The sequence below is a fragment of the Acipenser ruthenus genome, chromosome 14 (genome assembly GCF_902713425.1).
Source record: "Acipenser ruthenus chromosome 14, fAciRut3.2 maternal haplotype, whole genome shotgun sequence".
In the NCBI taxonomy this organism is placed as follows: domain Eukaryota; kingdom Metazoa; phylum Chordata; class Actinopteri; order Acipenseriformes; family Acipenseridae; genus Acipenser; species Acipenser ruthenus.
Genome location: NC_081202.1, coordinates 19678480 through 19701594, shown reverse-complemented (window position 1 = coordinate 19701594; position 23115 = coordinate 19678480). Strand labels below are relative to the sequence as shown.

Below are 23115 nucleotides of genomic sequence, written 5' to 3'. Positions count from 1 at the left end.
GAGGTCGTGCCAGGCGTCGTGAGCCCTGAAGGGACCTGAGAATAAGAAGACAGTTAGAGGCTAGAGCTGCGAGAGTTGAGCTTGGCTAGTAGAGACAGGATTAGGATAGAGCCTATGCAGAGGCAAGCGCATGAGCTGCGAAAGGCCGGGGGTCCCCTCAGGCTTCTCTTGAGAGCCTCTGTTGTAATGGCATATGGGCGGCGCGGCCGGAACCCGAAGCAGGGGGAGTGAGCTTCACTGTCCCCCCAGAGGGAGCCCTGTGCATTTGCTTTGCAGTGTAGAAGGAAGTGGAGGAGTAGGGAGGAGGAGGAAAAGACAAACGCAAGATGAAACCCGGTAGTTGTGATCAAGCCTTTATTTGGAGAGTATAGATTGACAGGTGATAGCCAAAGAGAGTCCTTCTCTCCCCCCCCCCCCATATATAAAACGTTCTATAGTATACAGATAAAAGTTCTCAAAGCAGGGGAAATCAATAACACACTTAAAATCAGTCTTTGATCAAAGTTTAAACAAACATTAGCAATGCTTTTTGATGGTCAAAAGGGCAACACAAAATGTGCAGACATCCCAAATGTTTAGAAGTGCCCATTTATTTTAAAGCAGTAGATAGTAATTGCTCATTGTTCCATTAATGGAAGGCAGCCCTAGCCACAGAACAAATTCTCACATCACAAGTAACATTTATGCACTCAAGCATTCACTGCTAGCGGTGACCTAAAATGAATACCAATTAAACAAAGGACACTAGTACACAAAGAAACCCCTATCCTTGGCAAATTATATTCAATCCGTCTGAAGTAACAAATTATGTAAAATAACAGCTCGTACTGGTACTGGGATTACATTTAATTACAGCATTGCTATGCTTATAGCAGCTTGAAAAGAAGTACACTTAATCTAAGCAAGCAAAAACTATGAGAACATAATTACAATTATCGCAGTTTCTGAACCATTTTAATAAGCATGTTTCTTTTTTTCTTTTTCTTTTTTTTTTGCATGAGGTATTTATACATTTTTCTTTGTAGGAGGATGCCTCATAGAAAACAGGTTCAATCTTTACGACTGACAGACAGACACAGATAATAAGGGTATTGTTTTATTAAATCAACCAGCAATATGTGGAAGCTTGAAAAACAGCCATGTGTGTTAGCAGTCAACATCTGAACTTGTGATGCACAGGACTTAGACTTTATTAGATAAAAAAAAGGTTATACTGAAAAGAACAAATGTTAAAGTTTTAGAGCATTATATACTGTACCCTTTTACCTTTCTTGAAACCTCAGGCCAATACATATTGGTTACAGGGGGTTTAATGGGTAATTGATACGTTAATTTTAAGTTTGACTGTGATTTTATATATACATTCCTATGCAAAAGAAACTATATATTTTTTGATAAAGCAAAAACAATCAATAATTACTGTTTAGGATATTTACACTATCATTTTTTTTTTTTTTTAGTGAAGGGTTCCTGATGTTCTCTAATAATTATTTTGCGATAACTTTACACAGTACATTAAACAGAAATCTTACACAACAGATTATAAACACATTATATATAAATTCCACTAACTATATTGGTATTACTTGTGTAGACATGGGTTAAGTATATAACTGTACAATTTAGTTGTTAGAAAGATCAGTGGGCCAAATGTACAATATCAAGCAAAGTGCAAGCTGCTCATTTTTTTCTGAAAGGAAAATCAACCTGTTTGTAACAAGAACAAAAAAAACCTCTAACAACCAATATTTTAATTTGTAAGTTTTACAATTACATGTGACTGCAAAAAAGCATGGTTTGTGTGGTAATCGTTGTAGATTGCTTCTGATGACTTTGCTTTTGTGTAATCCGTTGACTGCTTATAAACCAGCTTTAGTGTTTGCATGCTCATAAATAGCTGGGTAATGCCTGAGATTTTTCCTTGTCTTACTGTCCTATTGTCTATTTATTCAGAGCTTAAGCACCTATGTGAAACTCGCCATTTTTCATAATAGCAATGTGTTAGTTTGCGCTCTGCATGCTGCTAACTGGGATTCAAGAAAAACAATGAACTTCTAGAATTTAGCCATTAGTATCCACTGAGAATGCAGTGAAAAAAATGGTAAATGCAAAAGAAAGAGTGGCTTTGTTATTCTCCAGACCTGTGATGAATAGGCATCCTTACTGCCAACAAAATACTTTTTTATTTAAATAATTTTCATAAGAGTACATTTTTTTTATGTTAGCTTGCGTGGTTCAGGGGGCGTGGAGCTGGGTGCTTCCAATCTTTCAATCTCCCAATTTTCTAATTTCCTGTTAATTAGCATCTATTTTCTATTTAAGCTCTGATCACCTGCACCTTTTCTGTCTAGTGTTTCGTTTTTGAATCCTGACCGGTAGTGTTACGCATTACTCGAAGAAAATATATATATATATATATATATATTACGAAGACCATCGTTTCATCAAGATTTATACGCGCAGTCTTACCTGCTTCCAAATGGAGAAGCGTTCAGCCTACGCCTTTCCTTCCGACTCAGACGAGTTCCTGCCTCCGACCCCTCCACCGGTCCGTCTCTGTCAGGCATCCCATTCCTCGTCTCGGTCCATGACCGCACCAGCCCCGCCAGTCAACCTTGCTTCTACCCGTTCTTCAGCTAGGCAAGAGCGGGGCTCAAAGCGCGGTTCCGCTAGCCAGCCTCCACCGCAGCTCCACTATAAAGATTGGACGACACCCAAGCTGCTGAAAATACTCTTTGAAAAGTCCATTCCCATTCCCGTTGGTGGAGATCGCATGTCTCTATTTCTTACTTATTGTGAAGCTTTGTCAGCCGAGCCGATTTTTCCCCCCCGCTTGCAAGCTTCGGCCGTCAGGCCCTCCTCTCCTGCTACGTTCTCAGTTCCTGTTCATGCTGCGCATGCGCAAGATCCTGCTCTCGCAGCCCAGCTCCCCCTGCCAGCGCAGTCAACGCAGCCACAGCATCTGCCGCCGCAGTCACTCACCCCGCCCGTCCCCTCCTCCAGCAGCGCTCCTCAGGTCACGTTTAATCAACTGCAATCTCTGCTCCAGCCCATTATAGACTCTCAGCTAGCCCTCAGCGCCCGTCTTGACAAACTGGAGAACCCTTCTTCGGCTCCACCCGCCTTCAGTTCCAGCACTCCTGCTTATACTTTTGGTACGTCTTCTTCAGTACCCCCCGCTGCTCTTCCAGAGTTCAACCTCTCTTCAGCCACTGTAGCAAGTTCCTCTTCTCCCCGTGCTATCACCAGCCATTCTATTTCTCCAAAAATTAGGAAGCTAATAATTGAAGGCAAGGATGTTAATCTCGTTTCTATTCTCATTGCTTCTTCTGAGTTTTTAGATCACAGAGTGGTTGACTGCGGAGACGTTTCAGTCACTCTAAAGTCCCGCGACCCACGTCTTCAAAAAAGCCTTTCCGTGGGAGAATTCGTCCTTGCTTTCTCCGTCTATCGTGACATTCTTTGTTCTGTCTATCCACATAGATTACAGGAGCTAAATCAGTATCTTTTTCTGGTCGTCGAATTGTCTGTGCGCTACGGAGGCACCTTGTTCTATCAATACCACCGTGCCTTCTCAGCCAAAGCTGCCGCCACCCTCTCAGCCGACAACCGTATCGTGGATTGGTCCCGTTCCGACCCAGATCTTTTCACCCGCATTTTCAGCGGAATTCGTGCCAACGCCTGCAGTGCATGTGCCTCCACAGCGCACTCCTCTTACCTATGTCCTAAGGTAGCAGCTAGTGCTCCCCAACCCATTCCTAATCCTTTGCCTTCTCTTCTCAGTTCAAGACATCTTACCCCTGCTTCCATCCATGCTTCAGCTCCACCCACCAGATCTCAAGCTCAAGATGTCTATGGCCGTCCCATTAAGTTTTCAGGTGGCAGGCAAATATGCAATAACTTTAATTCTTCTGTCTGTTTCAACCGCGCCTGCAAGAACCTCCATGTCTGCAGCTTCTGCAATGATGCCCACTCCCGGTCCATATGTCCTCTTAAAGCTAAGTGACAATCAAAGTTACTTCAGGTTTTTACTCCTATCATCGTTCCGGCTCTAGCTAATGCGCTTCTAAATCATCCAGACAAGGCGTTCGTCTCCTATCTAATTAGTGGACTTACAAATGGCTTCTTCACTGGCATTTCTCACGTTCCTTCCGAGTCTCACATTTGTCAGAACCTCCGTTCTGCCATCACTGAGCCAGAAGTCGTCAGTTCCCTTCTCCAGGCCGAAGTCGACAAAGGCTTCATGGTCGGCCCCTTTGCAGCACCCCCCTTCACTACCTTTCGCATTAATCCCATAGGCATCGCTACCCGCAAATATTCTGGCAAGAAACGCCTTATCATTGATCTATCCGCTCCTCGGGGCGGCTACACACGCAGCATTAACTCCCTCATTTCAAGCGAGGAGTTCGCTCTTCACTACATTAAGCTCTCAGATGCCATTTATTTCATCAAAATTGCAGGTCATGGAGCCTGGCTTGCCAAAGCCGATATCTCTGATGCATTCAAGGTCATGCCTATTCATCCTTCCCTCCGTCACCTTTTCGGAGTCTGTTGGGCAGACAAGTTCTATTTCTCCACCCAGCTCACCTTTGGTTGTCGCAGTAGCCCAAAAATATTCGATTCTTTGTCAGAAGCCCTCTCTTGGATTTTGCTCAACTCCTATCATGTCCCCTTCCTTCTCCATCTAATGGATGACTTTTTGCTTATTTCACCCCCTTTGGATCCTCCAGCCCAAGCAATTAACCAGCTTAAGACCCTCTTCTCCCTAGTTGGTGTCCCTCTCTCTCAAGAGAAAACCATCGGCCCTGTTAACTCCCTGGAATTCCTCGGCATTACACTCAATACCGTGAAATTCGAAGCCAGCCTGCCTCCTGCCAAACTCCAACGCTTACTCTCACTCATTAACAGTTTTCAGATCTCCTCTTTCATTAAGAAGAGGGACCTCCTGTCTCTCCTCGGTCATTTTAATTTCGCCATCCGCATCATTCCTCAGGGCAGAACTTTTATTTCACGTCTCCTAGCCCTCTCATCAACTGTTAGGAATATGAATTCTCACGTGAAAATCTCAGCCGACGCCAGAAAAGACATAAAGATGTGGATCAATCTCCTTACTAACTGGAATGGCCTCTCTCTATTTTATGACGACTTCATTTCAGCCCCTCATGACCTTGCCCTCTTCACCGACGCCTCCTCCATCGGATTCGGCGGGTTCCTCGCTCCCGAATGGTTCTCCAGCACTTGGCCCTCTGAAATTCAGTTCCTTCCCCCTCAAGAGAAATCTACAGCTCTCCTAGAAATTTATCCAATCGTAGTGGGCGCTGTCCTTTGGGGTCACCAATGGTCAAGAAAATCAATCCTTTTCTTCAGCGATAACAAACCCACAGTGCACATCATCAACAAAGGACGTTCTTCATCCCCCCTCATTATGCGCCTGCTCCGTCGTCTCATATGGTCTTTCGTATCTCTCAACTTCCTAATACAGGCCCGCCATCTGCCTGGTATCCACAATAATGCTGCTGATGCTCTCTCTCGCCTACAGGTATCCAAGTTCCGTCAGCTGGTTCCTTCTGCCTCCCCAAGCCCTCTCCAGATCCCACAGTTTCATCAGCTGCTCCTAGACTGAACTCTACCCTTCGCAACCTCCTTCAATCTGCTCAAAACTACATGTCTACAGCCCTCGCCCCTTCTTCAAGAGCCTCTTATTCTACGGCCTGGTCAGCATTTTTAAGATTCTGTGCTCATAATCGTATCCACCCTATTCCCTTCAATCAAGACTGGATCCTAGCCTTCATCGTTCATGCTAAAGAATCTCTCCATCTTTCCCCAGCATCCATTAAATCTTATATTTCAGGAATCCAATATCACTACCGCATCATGTCCGTGCCTTCACCCATCATCCTCTCCATACCAGTCGTTCGTCTGACTCTCCGCGGAATTCTCAAAAGCTCCCCCCCTGCTGCATCTTCCCGCCTGCCTATATCAACAGACATCCTCCATTCTCTCATCTCTACTCTTCGGAAAGGTTGCTTCTCCCCCTACGAAGATCTCCTAATGGAGACCATCTGTCTCGCAGCCTTCTTCGGATTCCTCAGAAGCTCAGAATTCACGGTTCCTTCAGCTTCAAGCTTCCCCGCAGCGGGTATTCGTGTATGTGACCTCTCTTGCATTTCCAACTGCTATTTTATAATTCGGCTGCGTACCTCAAAGACAGATCAACTCCGGCATGGTCAGTTCATCCAACTTTCAAGGATTGAATCTTCTATCTGCCCTTTCTCGGCTATGTCAAAATATCTCTCCATCAGGAAATCCCCCCCCCCCCCTGGACCCTCTATTCATCGATTCCTCCCACGCTATTATTACACGTCACTGGTTCTCAGCCCACCTCTCCACCCTCCTCTCCAGAGCAGGCCTCCCTCCTCAGCTTTATTCTCCCCATTCATTTCGTATAGGCGCAGCTACCTCCGCTGCAAGGGCCAGCATCAACCACAGCCTGATCAAGACCATGGGCCGCTGGTCTTCTTCCGCAGTAGATTCTTACATTCATTCATCTCCCTCCGATATAGTTGTAGCCCATTCTAAAATCGCTAGTATGCCCGGAGTGGGGGCTACCTGTCCGCCGGAGCCACCAGAGGTTTTTCCCCATTAGGTTCATGGGGTTTTTTTTTCCTCTCCACTGAGCGGCAGGTATACACATAATCACAGCTACTAATAATCTAACCATCTCTCTGTTTGTCTCGTTCGTCTTTACGTACTTTTGTTTATGTTATGCGTTGGCATGTGCTGTCTCTCGTTTTCTTCACGGTGTGGGAATTTTCGTGAGGTGCCGGGGGTCCATCCTTTGGGGGGCAAGTGAGTCTCACTTCCCCGACCTCAGGGTTAGGCATCCGCCTCCCTTACCTTCAGGGGGGTTCTCACCATGTGAGTCAGAGCGGACCCCCGGCCAAAATCTGTTCTATCGCAGCTCCTGCGCCTATCTTACCTGTCGAGGCTCTGCTCTGTACTGCCTCTCTTTCGGGACGTGGCCTCTCGTGCTGAGTCCTATACTAACTTCAATGCTTTGTCCTTATTTCAGGTCCCAGGCAGCGTGACATCTCGGCCTATCAGGGGTTTTACGAGCGCCTCTTACAGAAGTCTCAGATGCTGGGTACCTCTCCAATCTCCTCTTGAGGGGCGGCTCTTCGAGTCTTCACCCTCATTAGTGTTTTCGGTTGCTGGGTCCTCTGCCCCTGGGATGTGTCGGCATCGTCGCCCTCAGTCAGCGACCTCTTGTCTATCCTGCCCTCGATTGCTGGGTCCTTCGCCCCTGAGATGTGTCGGCATCGTCGCCCTCAGTCAGCGATCACCTTGTCTATCTCATTTCGGTTGCTGGGTCCTCTACCCCTGGGATGTGTCGGCATCGTCGCCCTCAGTCAGTGACCACCTTCTGTCCTACTAACAGCCCCTTGCTGCTTCTTCTGCCTTACTCTTCAACCCAGCTCACGCCCCGTGAAATGTTAGCTTGCGTGGTTCAGGGGGCGTGGAGCTGGGTGCTTCCAATCTTTCAATCTCCCAATTTTCTAATTTCCTGTTAATTAGCATCTATTTTCTATTTAAGCTCTGATCACCTGCACCTTTTCTGTCTAGTGTTTCGTTTTCCTCCTCCTCCCCTCCTCCTCCTTCTTACATGCCTTCGCATCGGTCGTCTCTGGGGGGCAAGTGAGTCTCACTTCCCCGACCTCAGGGTTAGGCATCCGCCTCCCTTACCTTCAGGGGGGTTCTCACCATGTGAGTCAGAGCGGACTGCCGGCCAAAATCTGTTCTATCGCAGCTCCTGCGCCTATCTTACCTGTCGAGGCTCTGCTCTGTACTGCCTCTCTTTCGGGACGTGGCCTCTCGTGCTGAGTCCTATACTAACTTCAATGCTTTGTCCTTATTTCAGGTCCCAGGCAGCGTGACATCTCGGCCTATCAGGGGTTTTACGAGCGCCTCTTACAGAAGTCTCAGATGCTGGGTACCTCTCCAATCTCCTCTTGAGGGGCGGCTCTTCGAGTCTTCACCCTCATTAGTGTTTTCAGTTGCTGGGTCCTCTGCCCCTGGGATGTGTCGGCATCGTCGCCCTCAGTCAGCGACCTCTTGTCTATCCTGCCCTCGATTGCTGGGTCCTTCGCCCCTGAGATGTGTCGGCATCGTCGCCCTCAGTCAGCGATCACCTTGTCTATCTCATTTCGGTTGCTGGGTCCTCTACCCCTGGGATGTGTCGGCATCGTCGCCCTCAGTCAGTGACCACCTTCTGTCCTACTAACAGCCCCTTGCTGCTTCTTCTGCCTTACTCTTCAACCCAGCTCACGCCCCGTGAAATGTTAGCTTGCGTGGTTCAGGGGGCGTGGAGCTGGGTGCTTCCAATCTTTCAATCTCCCAATTTTCTAATTTCCTGTTAATTAGCATCTATTTTCTATTTAAGCTCTGATCACCTGCACCTTTTCTGTCTAGTGTTTCGTTTTCCTCCTCCTCCCCTCCTCCTCCTTCTTACATGCCTTCGCATCGGTCGTCTCTGGGGGGCAAGTGAGTCTCACTTCCCCGACCTCAGGGTTAGGCATCCGCCTCCCTTACCTTCAGGGGGGTTCTCACCATGTGAGTCAGAGCGGACCCCCGGCCAAAATCTGTTCTATCGCAGCTCCTGCGCCTATCTTACCTGTCGAGGCTCTGCTCTGTACTGCCTCTCTTTCGGGACGTGGCCTCTCGTGCTGAGTCCTATACTAACTTCAATGCTTTGTCCTTATTTCAGGTCCCAGGCAGCGTGACATCTCGGCCTATCAGGGGTTTTACGAGCGCCTCTTACAGAAGTCTCAGATGCTGGGTACCTCTCCAATCTCCTCTTGAGGGGCGGCTCTTCGAGTCTTCACCCTCATTAGTGTTTTCGGTTGCTGGGTCCTCTGCCCCTGGGATGTGTCGGCATCGTCGCCCTCAGTCAGCGACCTCTTGTCTATCCTGCCCTCGATTGCTGGGTCCTTCGCCCCTGAGATGTGTCGGCATCGTCGCCCTCAGTCAGCGATCACCTTGTCTATCTCATTTCGGTTGCTGGGTCCTCTACCCCTGGGATGTGTCGGCATCGTCGCCCTCAGTCAGTGACCACCTTCTGTCCTACTAACAGCCCCTTGCTGCTTCTTCTGCCTTACTCTTCAACCCAGCTCACGCCCCGTGAAAACTCATTTAAAAATGACAGCCACATACGTTGTAATTTTCATGAAAAACTTTTTTTTTTTTTAAGTAACTTATGTGAAAATGAAGTCCACTTGTGAAGATCAAGTACAAGATATGTCATAATCAGCTCATCAATGCTACTGAGTATAGTTATCTCAATAAACATGCAGATAAATAGAATAATGACCTTTATATACAGCATATCAGTACTAGGGCAGTAGTGTGGAGTAGTGGTTAGGGCTCTGCACTCTTGACCACAGTTGCTCCAGTAAAAACCCAACTGTATAAATGGGTAATTGTATGTAAAACTAATGTGATATCTTGTAACAATTGTAAGTCGCCCTGGATAAGGGTGTCAGCTAAGAAATAAAGCTACACCAGTTGTGTGCAGTTTTTCGTAGATACTAGAATTATGGTATTTATCAAAAATGTTAAACCAAATAAATAAGCCCACAATGTATCTCTGTACCACACTGTTTACTGCCTAATAAAAACACAATGAACCATAGATAACCCTAGTAAAAGCTAATAAACCACCAAATTACAGTACAATAATTTCACAATGCAGTTTCTGCCTGTGTCAGATGATAAAAGCCAATAAACAGAAGCATAGCATTTACTGATCTTCTGCTGTGTCCCAAAGACATGCAGAAGTGATAGAATGTAAAATTTGGTTTAAAAAAAAGTGTAAAGACACCAGTCTCAATTCACAAACACAGCCTGTATGTACTGCCTTTAGATTTTATTTTGTGAATTATACATAAGCATTTAAATTTGGTCTGTTACTGAGATCACAGATAAAATGAAAGATGATATTCGATACCACCTTTAGTGGTACACCCATAGTAAAGTAAACTCCCATAGTCTTTACCTCACCTAATCCTAACAGTATGTCGAAACAACATCTGCTATCTCCTGGAATATCTCTGTTCCAAGCAGGGGACTAAAAGCAGCAGGTCTCCAAACAGCAGGTGGTCAGACTTCCATCTAACACTCAGTACAGGTCAACCTTTCGTATTTCGCCAGCCCTTCCCTGCTCACTGACAGTAATTTCACTGGCATAATTAAATGTCTACCACGTGCTGCTCAAATGCCAATGTCAGATTTTCACAGTTACTACAACCTTTCTTTTTTTCTGCAGTATCTCTTGACAATAGCACTACTGTTTAGCTGCTTACTCGGCAAAGGCTCACCTTCAGTATAGATTTGCTTCAAAATTGTTTACCCAGGATGCAGTAGCTAGTCTTTATGAAACCGTTTTTCTTTGTTTAGTTTTTTGCTGAGTGGACAACTCTTCAGCTTTTCACCCACCTCCAACACCCGCCCCTTGATTTCTGTCCATTTGTCTTGCCACCCTAGCAAAAGAGCGCCCATTAAAATGTGTATTCATTATAGAACAATCAATACTATTGTAAATTTCCTTTTGCAAATTATTTGTTTGTTTATTTAGCAGACACCTTTATCCAAGGCAACTTACAGAGACTAGGGTGTGTGAACTATGCATCAGCTGCAGAGTCACTTACAATTACGTCTCACCCGAAAGACAGAGCACAAAGAGATTAAGTGACTTGCTCAGGGTCACACAATGAGTCAGTGGCTGTGGGATTTGAACCGGGGACTTCCTGGTTATAAGCCCTTTTCTTTAACCACTGGACCACACAGCCTCCTAAATTGCTGGACTTAAGCTTCTCAATTGGCAAAGCACTTTTGTATTTCAAAAATACACAAAGATGTGTTTTTATCTTTAATAGCAAATTGATAGCAGCTTTTCCTGTAAACATACTGGTATACAGATTTAAAAAAAAAAAAAAAAACAATATAAAGCACATAGTTTAGTGTGCATCACTTCATCGATTTCAGTTATGACTTGGTACTGCAAAGCAGGAATTGGTTTGTCACCCTGGGGTTTTCTTGAATAGATGGGAATACTACTCTGTCTGTTTTTGATGGAAGCTTGCAGTGCTGTGCAATTACCAGCCTCTCTCTCTGACAAAGAGGCCCCTGCTGCTTTACTTTTCATTGACATTAGTTACTTATAAGAAGGAGCAGGATGTTGGTAAGATCACACAATGAATATTGCATTAAAAAAAATAAAGAATAGCAGTTTTAGTTTGCATAAATTCAAATGTCTAGCCTAGCCTCAAGCCTGCATCATATGAAAGTGAACTATACCTATTAGTGTATAGCTTTCAGGATTTATATTCTAGTGTTCTCATGATCGTGTAATAACCATGCAGTATGTGAAAGGTTCAACATGTTTGTATAAAATGGAGTTTAGCAGATTATAGCCATTTTCAATGACAGATAGTGTCCCCATTTTTTGAGGATGCTAAAATCTTATAACTTTTATTATTTACTTCAGAACAAAAATATATTTTGTTTTCATACTTCATGAAATTTATTAACACAATGATACGTGCAACGTATAAATGAAGGTGTGTATGAGGTTTGCTGTTGTTTGGCAACATGTTTAAGATTATCAGCAAGGTGCATAAAGAGGATCACAAGGCAGGCTGGTTTACGTTAAGTCCTCTCCCCTGTGCATATACCAAAATAGCTAATCACAACCTCACCTAAAAACAACAGTTCTATACTTAAAAGAACTAGCTGTATGTAGGAGGAGAAAGTGTTTGGTAAACAGATTAAAATTACTGGTTCTTTAATGATGTCTCTATGTATTCCATCACAGGAAAGGTTTCTACCATAAAAATCCTTCAAAGCATCAAAATGTGGAGGTGGGTTGGTTTGCAGTGGACTACAAAAATATAGGCTGTGTAATATCTAATAAGGAGATTGGTCAGTGTTGCTAGTGGGCGAGAGCAAGGCTGATTACAGTGTTTCCAAGGACAACCAAACGTTTTTTCATTATTGATCATACAGAATGTCTTCAAAACATTGAATCTGTGAAAAGTAATCCATATACAGTAGGTTTATTAGTTAAGCACATTTCTAAATCAACATGCTGGGTTAAATAAAAATGAGTTAATTACATTTAAAACAAGTATACATCACCCTCCACAGCTGTAAATTCAAAATGAAAGCTATCCGTATGGCAAGTTGATGACCATACTACAGTATATGCTAAACAGTGGAGACCAAGTTTCATTCCAATTTAAAATGTGATTTTCCAGATATATGCAAAAATGTAAGATGGGCGGGTGTACAGACAGACAGACACCCCCAATTCATCCCCAGAATATAATATTCTAAATTACTTATGCTAAGGAATGTTAATACCAAGTGTCATGACAATTGGATCAGCACTTTTCCAGATATATGGTAAAACGTAGTGTGACACACGTACGTATATGAACAACCGCCTCCACTACATCACCGTTGGCAGGAATTGAATCCCCAGGGGATAATAAAGCTGGCAGTTTAATTTAGGTAGTTAATACATATTTGCTAGGGTCCAGGTTGCACTAATACTTGGTCAATGATATATGCTACAATAGCAAACGTAAAGTAACTCTCATATACACGGAATTACTGGTACTTATTGTTATGCTGTCAAAGTCAATTGACTAGTATTTACCTCCTTGTCTTTATTACATTTGTTCCAGACATTTGTCTGCAGTTGATCTCCTGATTAGGAAGGGAAATTGATGTTTGGTTGCTTAGTTACCTGAAACATTCAAATGCATCCTCACCACTATAGCTATAACAGGATTTTATAAACCCTGGATTAGGATGTAGTTTATAAATGCAGGTACTGGTAAATTGTAATGTTCTCTAAACATTCAGTAGTTTTTGTGCTGTTAAAATTGTTTTGTCACAAAATTTGTTACACAAATAATCTATGGAGACAATTCATAATAATTTCCCACTTTGTGTAAATTAGATTAAAGCCTTTTATCCTCCAATGTTGTGGCAGAATCATAATATTAATGAGTCTCAGAAACATGTTCCAGGCAAACTACATCAGTTATTCTGCCCCTATAAGTTTTGAGGCATAAGGAAAGGAGTTTCAAAGGTCAGTCCTATTAAATATTAATGACTACTGGCAGTCGGTAGCCATGCTTGTTTAGTGCCCTTTCTTTCCTGGTTTGGTTATTTTCTTTTCTACAGGCTAGCTTTGCAGTAAAACCTAATTATTTGTTTCAACTCTGGTTCCCAGTTAATTTTTTCCTGTCTGCATCTGTATTTTTCAGTCAACAGTTAAATTCACCTCTGGAAACTGCAAAAACTGGGCTACATTACAAACCTTTTTATTGCATAAAGGCCTAATCATTAGCATGCAGCACACCCAATAAAGTTACAAAACCCAAAATAAACAGCTCAAATATTTAATCTAGGGGCTTCTAAAGTACATTTTAATTAGTGTTTTTTCTTATCTTTCAGAATAAAAATATTTGTAAATCTAGCCCTCTGCATTTTATATTTCCAGACATTTGAACAAATTGAATACTGTCTATCTTCCATCAGTTTGAATAGGTGAGAGGCTAAATGTTATTGACACAGTAAAATACCGATTTTATTATTTGTTGTGTTCTAGACTTTAAATTATTAATGTGATAAATACAGTAATACCAAAAAAAGTTACATTGGTTTTCCACACTAAAAACTGATTTATCCATCCCAGGCTGTTATTACTGCTTACTACTTACATACTTACTTATTTACTCCCAACAAAATTAAAACCCTCCCAGAAATTGAAAGTGACCCAGCAGATTAAACTTTCCTTATTTTTTGCTCCAGCAAAACACATTTTAGCAAACAAACACCTATTGTATTGAGTCAAGCCTGTACTTTCACTGCTAATATAGTGGATTAAATTCACTGGTTCAAACTGACTGATAAAAACTCACAAGCACTTCATCACTGATTCACAAGAATCACCATTATCGAAAAACATATCAATTACACTACGAGCTTTAAATATACAGAGCAAACATTTTGCACATGCAACAAATAAAAAAGTAACAAAGAAAATTGTTGGAAAATTATCATGTACAGTATTGTACTATACAAACGTAGAAATATTTTCAAAGCACTAATGTTTAAGATTATTACATTTATAAAAACATGTTTTGTTTCCACTTGGAAAGTAACTTAAAAGAAGGTTATTGTAAAAACTAATCATTAGGGGACTCCCGAGTGGCACATCCGGTAAAGGCGCTCCGCATGGAGTGCAGGATGCGCCCTATAACCTGGACGTCGCCAGTTCGAGTCCAGGCTATTCCACTGCCGACCGTGGACGGGAGCTCCCAGGGGGCGGCGCACAATTGGCAAAGCGCCACCGGGGGTGGCGCTTGGCCAATTGCAGTGAACTGAGCCTAAAAAATTAAATAATTGCCTATTCTAAATTGGGAGAAAATGATAGTAAACTCTTGTATTAAAAATATGTTTTATGAATTTTATGCATTTTCCAGTGTATACAGGTAGGTGTTATTGTTTCAGTGTTTCTTCAAAGGAACTGCGTGTGCGGTTTAGCAATGAGTACCGACAGAGATGTTAACAGATGTCTTGCGTCGTATTGTGCTGAAAGGAGACAGTTCAAGTTCTGTAGTGTAGTCATTGTCATTGTCATCACTCGTCACAGTTGAAGACTTTTGGACACATTCTTCACAACAGCAGCAGCAACAGTCCACAAAGGCCCTGCTGAAAGGCTTGCAAAGGCAGAAGAGAAGTACTGGGGTGACGCCTGACTTGAAGAACAAAAGGAACTGGCTAATGAGTTGAAGAAGGTCTGTAGTCTGTTTAGGGACCCCTGTGGACATGTAGACCGTGACAATGTTGCATATATTTTCAGGAATGATACAAAAGCCGTACAAAATGGTTAAGGCCACCACTGTGCAGTTCATCTGACTTTCCAGCTGAATTTGTTTCTTGTTTCCTCTAACACAGGCTTTCTCTGCTTTTCGTATTTTGCTTGCTGTTATAAGAGAGCTGCCAATAGTGAAGAGCGTTGGTAAACAAAAATAGCACCCAAAGTACCACCACTGCCTGGCACCGTCATACGTCAGCGCAAGAACATAAATTGTGTCAGGAAGCTCTGGGGAGATTTTAACCACACACCGCTCTGCAGCAGACCCAGCGGCTGAGGAACTAGTCACCGCAGAGCCGGAGGCTGCAGTACCGGTGGCTACAGGATCTTCTGTGACGAGCTGACGAAGAAGCACCTCGGGAAGGGCCAGCAGCAGTGCCCCAATCCAGATAACAGCTAGCTTGGCTGTGGTGGAAGTGCAGTTCTCAATCATCTCGTAGTACATCTGCACGTTTGCTGCAGCACGGAATCGGTCAATGCAGAGAGCACACAATGTGAAAGTAGTAACTCCAAGCGAGGCCACCTGTAAGAAAACAAGAAAAACAATAAATACAGTTTCTAACACAGAACAATCTATACATATATTAATAAATAAGCTTAACCAAGATCCCTTCTTCACTGTGGTTCTAATTTACAGTACTCTTACCTACAAATCACACCTGTTTCATTAAGTTTTAATTGGATACACAACTTCGGAGCTTTGTCATTTACACTTATCAATTGCCAGCTCATCTGATTTCCAACCAGAAAAGCCAAACTCCAATGAATGAATTGCATTAGTGAACACACTGTAAAGAAACATTGTAATAGAAATATATTTGTCTCCATTCACAACAAATAAACCAATTAAACCATTACACTGTCCATATTTCCAGACTTATTTCTATCCCGAAATAGTCTTTAATATTAATTCATTTCACATAATTAGGTTTTCATAAAACAGTAAAAAAAAAATTATAAAAAATGGTCTGAGCTGACTGCAAACAGATCTTTAGCTGTTGCACAAGCAGTTACACATTGCTGCACTTGAATTTACTAGTTCAGTCTTGTACTACAGGCCACAGATGTTCCAAATTACCAACAGAGCAGCATTTATAGTTCACTACCGCAAGTGTAATGCCTTGAATGGCCCATTAAGTATGGATACACAACAGATGACTAATGTTTTCTTGAGAGGCTGGGCAGACCTACAGTACCATGGTTTAGTACGCCAGCCACAACTGCAACTGTATAATCATGAACCTCAGGGTCATGCTCCTTTAAGGAATGAGGAAAATTCAGAGAATACTACTGGTACTAACTGATAGTGGAGAACGACATGAGCATGGAAAAGAGTCAACAGAAAAAATAACTAAACTGCATCTGCCACTAGAACAGTGTTCACCATTACGCCTAATACATTGTATAACAAACTTAAGTGCCATGGTAGTTATTCATAAATATCTTTTTACATGGAAAAGAAAAAAGCACAGAAAGTGGCACAATAAACGGTATACTCTATTCTTAAGGCTAAAACAAAAAATACAAATTATAAATTCAAAAAAAGTTGAAATGCAGTAAAATAATTAACTCATTTTAAATCATAGCACATGGTTTGCCTTTTTGACTGTTACCCAACCCCTGTAATTTTAAGTGAGTTCTTTAACATTTTTATCAATCGTACTTTTCCTTGTTAGTGCCAGGTTACATTCATCAATGTGCTTACCAACTGCTACAATCTATTACAGCAGACAATCGCTTTAATCAATTGGATGTTTTTCTGCCACTGAATGCATTCTTCTTTTATACACAGGATACAATATACTGTCAGAATTGAACTATGCCGATAAATTTAATGACAGCATGTTTCTTGTGTTACTGCATTCTGTTTCTTCACTATTATTGAGGCTCTGTACCTTCTCCATCTTCTAATAATATTATATGTAGTTTCTTTTTTTTTTTTTTTTTTTTAATTTTAGTCGTCGCCAATTATTTTTACCCCGGTTTTCACCCCAATTTAGCATGCCCAATTATTATCTGTATCCCCGGCTCACCGCTCGCAACCCCCCCGCCGACTCAGGAAACGGAGGCTGGAACACGCGTCCTCCGAAACGTGCTCCTTCCAAGCCGTCATTTTTCGCACTGCAGATCCACAGCAATGCTACCAGACCTATAGTGCCGGAGGACAACACAGATCTGGCGGCTCCGCTGCAGAGCCACAGGCGCCCTATCGGCCACAGGGGTCGCTGATGCGCGGTGAGCCGTGGATTCCCCTGCCGACCTAAGCCCTCCCTACCCGGGCAGCGCTCAGCCAATTGTGCGCCGCCCCCTAGGAACTCTCGGTCACGGTCAGCTGTGACATAGCCTGGATTCGAACCTGCGATCTCCAGGCTATAGGGCACATCCTGCGAGGAGCGCCTTTACTGGATGCGCCACTCGGGAGCCCTTATATGTAGTTTCAACATTTGGAAAAAGCCAGTTATACTGGAGAACTAGACCTCAATCCAGACTGTCAGATGGAACTCTGCGGAGCAGCTTTGGACAAACTGCATATTTCTTCAGGCGAGCAGACAGCAGTGGGATGGGCTGGGTCTTTGTATTGAGGCTGAATGTAGCTAATCTTTAAAAAATAATTTTTCACTAGGATCTTATTCTCTGTCTGTATTCTCAATAATTCATTTTACTTTTAAAACACACATGACTGGTAAATAAATAAAGCCCCAGGAACAATGTGTTGGTGATTTTACTGGAATGTGAACATGTACTATCTTGTGGATTCAGTTCAAGTGTAACACACCTACAGATAACGAACACTCATCTGTACGAACAATAATAATAAAAAAAATAAAATAAATTGTGAGTGTCAATAATGCACTTACAAAAAATATGGTACCGATTAGATGGTAATCAGCACAGAAAATACATTGTATCTTAATGTATTTATTGACTTGTTCATTAGCAAGTGTGTGCAGTACAACACAAACTTAGTCATTTGCTTTGGCACCTCATTTTAGTTTCGATTTGTACTACTTTACTTGCATTGCCTTGATCAATTTGCCCAAGCCACTAAAACTTAATACTGCGTCATCTACAAACCCTTGTGTAATAGTTCTTCATTGATTTTAGTGTACTTATTGTGAATGTTTTTGTCTGTAACTAAATATTTTTAAACATTAATGAACTGCAGTATGCTGATATACATGTGCAGGAATATACAAACCAGACTCTCTCTTATTTTTCAAAATAATCATAATTGTGTAATTAATTTGAGAAATAAATTATATTGAAACAGGAGCATTGTGTACAATATTTAAAATCTACTCAGGCTGAATATTTATTATATGATTTTAATAGTTTGTCATAAAAAAGAAACCTAATTTCCGGACCATTAAACATGTTGGATTTTATGTCAGATAAAATACTTGAACCCATGAAAATGGATACTACCGTCACGTGAATTTAAGATTATAAAGGCCAGTCTGCCCAGTTTGCCACTCTGGGAAGATGCATCACTCGTAGGGACAGCAGGTTCCATGGTGCCTAAATCAGGAGCCGGAAGGTGATGCGATGCAACCCCAGGGACCGGAGGCTGCCCTGGTGGTTGACATATGCCAGCACTGATGTGTTGTCCGTTCGGATCAGCACATGTTTCCCGTGCAACACTGGAAGGTAGTGCTGGAGAGCCAGGAAAACAGCCTGCAGCTCCAGCATATTTATGTGCAGGGCAATCCAACGGCCCGACCAGGTGCTGCGGACTGCTCTGCCTTCCCAAGCGTCCACACACTTTGAAAATGTACAAGGAGCCAGGGAGAGGCCAAACAGCAGCACCAAGAACTCGTAAACGCTTCCCTGAAAGGAGAAGCCGAGGTACTTCCTGTGCTCTAGACGAATAGGAACGTGAAAGTACGTGTCCCATAAGTCCACAGTGATGAACCAGTCACCTGACCGGACTGACTGGAGAATGTGACGGTGAGTCAGCATTTGGAACCTCCTTTCCTTCAAGAACTTGTTGAGGAATCTTAGGTCTAAGATGGGGCGAAAGCCGGCGTCCTTCCTAGATACCAGAAAATATCTCGAGTATAATAGAACCCCTCTCCGCAGTAGGTGGGGTCTACAAGACGAATGGCTCGCTTGCACAGCAAGGCGACCACTTCCTCTTTGAGTACCGAGACCTGAAGAGGGTCCGACATGGATGTGTGCGTGACTCGTCGAAAGGGGGGAGGTCCCAAATGGAACTGCAGTGCGTAACTATTTTGCATGTGAGCACACCATCTACATATGCAGTGAGAATACCCGCCGTGTTAGCCAGGAGGGTCACCTCTCCTGAAATGTGTCTCCGTAACCCTACATTGAGGGTTCAGGCACATAGGGCAGCAGTGTGGAGTAGTGGTTAGGGCTCTGGACTCCTGACCAGAGGACATTGGGACTCAAAGATCTTTTTCACAATACGCTCAGATACCAACACAGAGGGTCTTACCTGACCGTCTTGAGAGGCAAAAAGAGAAATGGCTTCCGTGGAATGACGGTTTTAACCCCTCGGTAGGCGGGAAGGAGGGCGTCATCCCAGGAAGGGGCCTATCAGCAGCTCTGGTATAGAGAGCTCAGAAAATACCTACCAACAGGCAAGCATATCCCATACCTAATGTTGTTGGTGGCTGTCTTCAAATTGAAAGGGAACTTGGTAGTAGCGAGGCAACTCATTCCACACAGGAACATTATTATACATGTAGTTATTATGTAGGTGAAGGCTTTGGAAAATGAATGTTTCCTGGCACAAGTAATATAGCTTTGAACATCTGGGAGCGCTGCAATAGATGTCCAAACATATTACCACTTGGTAGGTACTAGGTATGGGTAGGTGTTACAGTATAGACACATTAGTGTAATATAAGCTTATCTATAGGAATAGCCAAACAAATGTACTCTTAAAATATTAAATCACTTTACAATAGTAAATAAATACTGATAAGGGCTTTCCATGTTTAACATGTTTTCTTTGGTTTAATAGATTTTCCATTGTGTGTGAATCCTCAACCCTCTCTCTGACTTAAAGCTGCTTTTTTATTTCCATGATCACCTCATCTCCTCACAGAATGTGAGGCAGATTGATATGTTTTCTGACTTTAATAAAACTATAGCGATAACAAATAAAAAATTAAAAAATAATTAAAAATATATAGTTGAAATATTACCTCAATGTATGGTATGATTCTGCATGAGAACTCTCCCAATAGCCACTTTTTCGTAAGTTCATGGAATATCACAAGGGGCAAGCAAAAAAAGATGTTCAAAAAATCCCAAAACGCCAGGTTGGCTAAAAGTGAATTAGAAATACTCCTCATGTAGTAGTTGTGGCAGACTATGCACATAATTGCAATGTTCCCCATTATACCAACAATAAATATAATCACAGACAAACACATGATTGCATATGCTCCATAAGTTACGTCTGTTAAGGGGTAAAACGGGTTTTTCAGCTCATTTTTTCTTCCCCGTGTATTAAAAGGCATTGTAGGGGTTACAGACAGGTCCTCTGGTAGTGTGTAGAGTCCATCATTTCTGGTATAGTCATTTGAATAATCGGAGGAGTCGTTAAGTGGGAGGGGTTTGGGGTGTTCCCATGTAGGGGTTACCTCAGTAGAACCATTTAAATGAGTTGATGCGTGGCCATTATTCTTTGGCTTTTTGTCTCTGCTTTTTCCTTTTTTCTTGTCATTTTCTGTGTTGGCGGCACCCCTTTTTTGTCTTTGATTCCTCGCTGCTTGCAAAACGAATTCATGCCCCTTTGAATCAAATTGAAGTTCCAAGTAATTGTATCCCCTTTGTGTTTCCATGGCAGCCAGGTTGGAATTTAACTTTTCTTTGCGACGGTACTTAAGTCTCCTGTGTAGTTTTGCAGGCGATTGCTCCGGGAAGGTTCTGATGATGTTCGCTGCGGAGTCATAATGCATATTTCCTCTGCTGTTCGTCAAACCTTTGGATTTGATTTGCAATGCCCTTTCAAACGATGAGGCATTATTTTTTCTCAACCATTTTTTTATTATGTCCAAAGATCCACCTGTAGAATGCCTTTTGAAATGGCTCATGTCCATTGCTTTTTTCCCATAAATTATCAGCCATTTCCTATGCAATTCTGAATTAGAACAATTTACAACATCCCTTGCAGAAAGGTGAGTCTGACCATTGCCCTTATTGATCGTTCTTAATTTCTCATCATGTCGATATGCCAAAGCATCAAGACTCCACACTAGAAAAAGAAGACGGCTTAACAGAAGTGACTGCATGATTACAGCTCTGTTTGAGATGTGTCTGAAGTTGAAGGTTTGTACAAACAGTAATCCAAGACCGCCCTCCCATTAAAGTAAAGCTTTAGAGAAGCCTATAGGTGCATTACTGCAAATTAAATGCTGCGCAGATGTGTAGCCTACTGTAAAATTCTTGAACAAAAGACAACTGTCCTTAACGCGCACATTTCCTGAACACTTAAGGTGTAATTAAATCGCTGTTGTCATTTCCTAGAAAGAAAAAAAAATCTCGTTTCTTTACCTTGTGAAGTTCCTTTCTTTAGATTAAACAGTTGGTCCGGTAATTAGATAATTGCATTTCATTTTGAATTCGCTTGGATTACACAGAACGTGCTGCGATGAGAGTGTGTGGCTACAGACCGGTTGTGAAAGAACAGACAGAATATTTATTTAATAAACGGGGAAGTGCTCAAAGATGTGTCCTGCTCCCTCTGCGGCTGCGATCTGTGTGTATCTCGATGAGATGTTGTTAAAAAAATAGGTTCCCCTGGCGGCTAACCCGGATCTGTCACAGCAAATCCATCAGGATCAGCCTTTCAGTCTAAGCAGTTGGCTTTTAAAAAAAAAAACAAAAAAAAAAACCCTTAGCCACAGTAAATTCATTTTTATAAATGTGCACGTTAAATGTAGTAATTACGCTGTATACACAGTATTGGCCATTAAACTGTAGCTTTCAATATCAAATGGTCTTAACTGTGGCCACCAACGATGTGTTCAGCAGTATGTTGTTTTGTTTTTGTAGATGTAGGCGTGTTGTCGTGCAGATGTTTGTAGTTTGAGAATGGAGAAAACTTCGAGTCAGACAAACATACTGTACGTTATTACAAAAACACAATATAATCATTTATAAAATTAAGTTCCATTTTAATAACTCATGAATTCACAAACAGGATGCTCATTTCCCTTTGATATGCCACATTGTAATTATTGTTTATTCATAATGTAATTTTAGTACCAAATACAATACATATGTATTAATAATACCAACATATACAACTGGCAAGATACTAAAAAAGTATTATGTTAAAAACACTATTAATACCTTCTCATACGTGTACGGTATGTGGTAAAAGTGAAAGTCTAAAGTAGCTTAAACATCTAGAGCAATACAATCCATCTATTGTTTTCTTAGTAATTTTTGCCTTCTGCTTAACAGTTCACAGTTATTACTAATGTTAATGACTTGTATTTCATTGCAATACACCATAAGTTATCCCTATTGTGCTTTCCATGGATAACCAACTAAATGGACTGGACTAAACTAGAACTGACAAGCTAAATACATAATATATACTTGAATGTGCATTGTGAACAACACGGATACTTCTTGTTAAACATACAGTCTAATGTACAGTATACACTACAGTATTATCATAAACGTGTATTAAGAACATCTCGTTTTGAGTAAATGACTAGTTTAAGTAAATGATTATACATTGTAAAGAACTGACATATGGTTGCATGTTGGCTAACTAATTAGAAGAAGAACAGGAACTGTATATTAGTGACAGTAAAAGAACAAGCAGTGGGGTTTACAAGCAGACTCAAGTTTTAAGGTGGAGATACAGTAAGTTATTACACATTGAAATCATTTCAGTCAGCCTTCCAAAGGGAGTGATTTTAATTAATTGAATGCTGTAAAATACTTTGGATCTCTTAAATAAATACATTAAATGTTAATGCCTGTAATTTGTGGAAATCATGGACAATTAACTGAAAATAATTATTTGCTTGAAATAATGTAACTCCAGGGAACTCAGTAAATGTATCTACAGCAGCTCTTGAGCGCCCTCTGGTAAACACAAGCAGAACTGGAAATAAAGAACTTCTGTGGTGCATCCATTTCTTTTTTCAGAATGTTCATAAATAGTCTGAAAATTGTAG

General features: G+C 42.0%; 2 protein-coding genes across 2 annotated transcripts; one reads left to right on the top strand and one right to left on the bottom strand.

The window, feature by feature from the left end:
• The first annotated feature begins 2479 nt into the window (after window positions 1–2479).
• On the top strand, window positions 2480–5644 carry LOC131697467 (uncharacterized). The gene is made up of 2 exons (XM_058986503.1): window positions 2480–3730; window positions 4172–5644. Exons 1-2 carry the CDS (start codon window positions 2480–2482, stop codon window positions 5621–5623), a joined length of 2703 nt encoding a protein of 900 aa, XP_058842486.1. The 3' UTR covers window positions 5624–5644.
• Window positions 5645–12094: 6450 nt separating this feature from the next.
• Window positions 12095–21674, bottom strand: LOC117419446 (prosaposin receptor GPR37-like). The gene is made up of 2 exons (XM_034032191.3): window positions 20119–21674; window positions 12095–15470 (listed from the first exon to the last, which is right to left on the bottom strand). Exons 1-2 carry the CDS (start codon window positions 21208–21210, stop codon window positions 14610–14612), a joined length of 1953 nt encoding a protein of 650 aa, XP_033888082.3. The 5' UTR covers window positions 21211–21674; the 3' UTR covers window positions 12095–14609.
• Between the last annotated feature and the right edge of the window lie 1441 nt (window positions 21675–23115).

What these genes read in the sequence shown, in the direction of transcription:
- LOC131697467 (XM_058986503.1), top strand. Translation starts at nt 2,480, where the DNA reads ATGGAGAAGCGTTCAGCCTACGCCTTTCCTTCCGACTCAGACGAGTTC. An exon ending in CCTCTTACCTATGTCCTAAG is followed by an intron (nt 3,731 to 4,171) that starts GTAGCAGCTAGT and finishes CACATTTGTCAG; the next exon opens with AACCTCCGTTCTGCCATCAC.
- LOC117419446 (XM_034032191.3), bottom strand. Translation starts at nt 21,210, where the DNA reads ATGCAGTCACTTCTGTTAAGCCGTCTTCTTTTTCTAGTGTGGAGTCTT. An exon ending in GAATCATACCATACATTGAG is followed by an intron (nt 15,471 to 20,118) that starts GTAATATTTCAA and finishes GTTTTCTTACAG; the next exon opens with GTGGCCTCGCTTGGAGTTAC.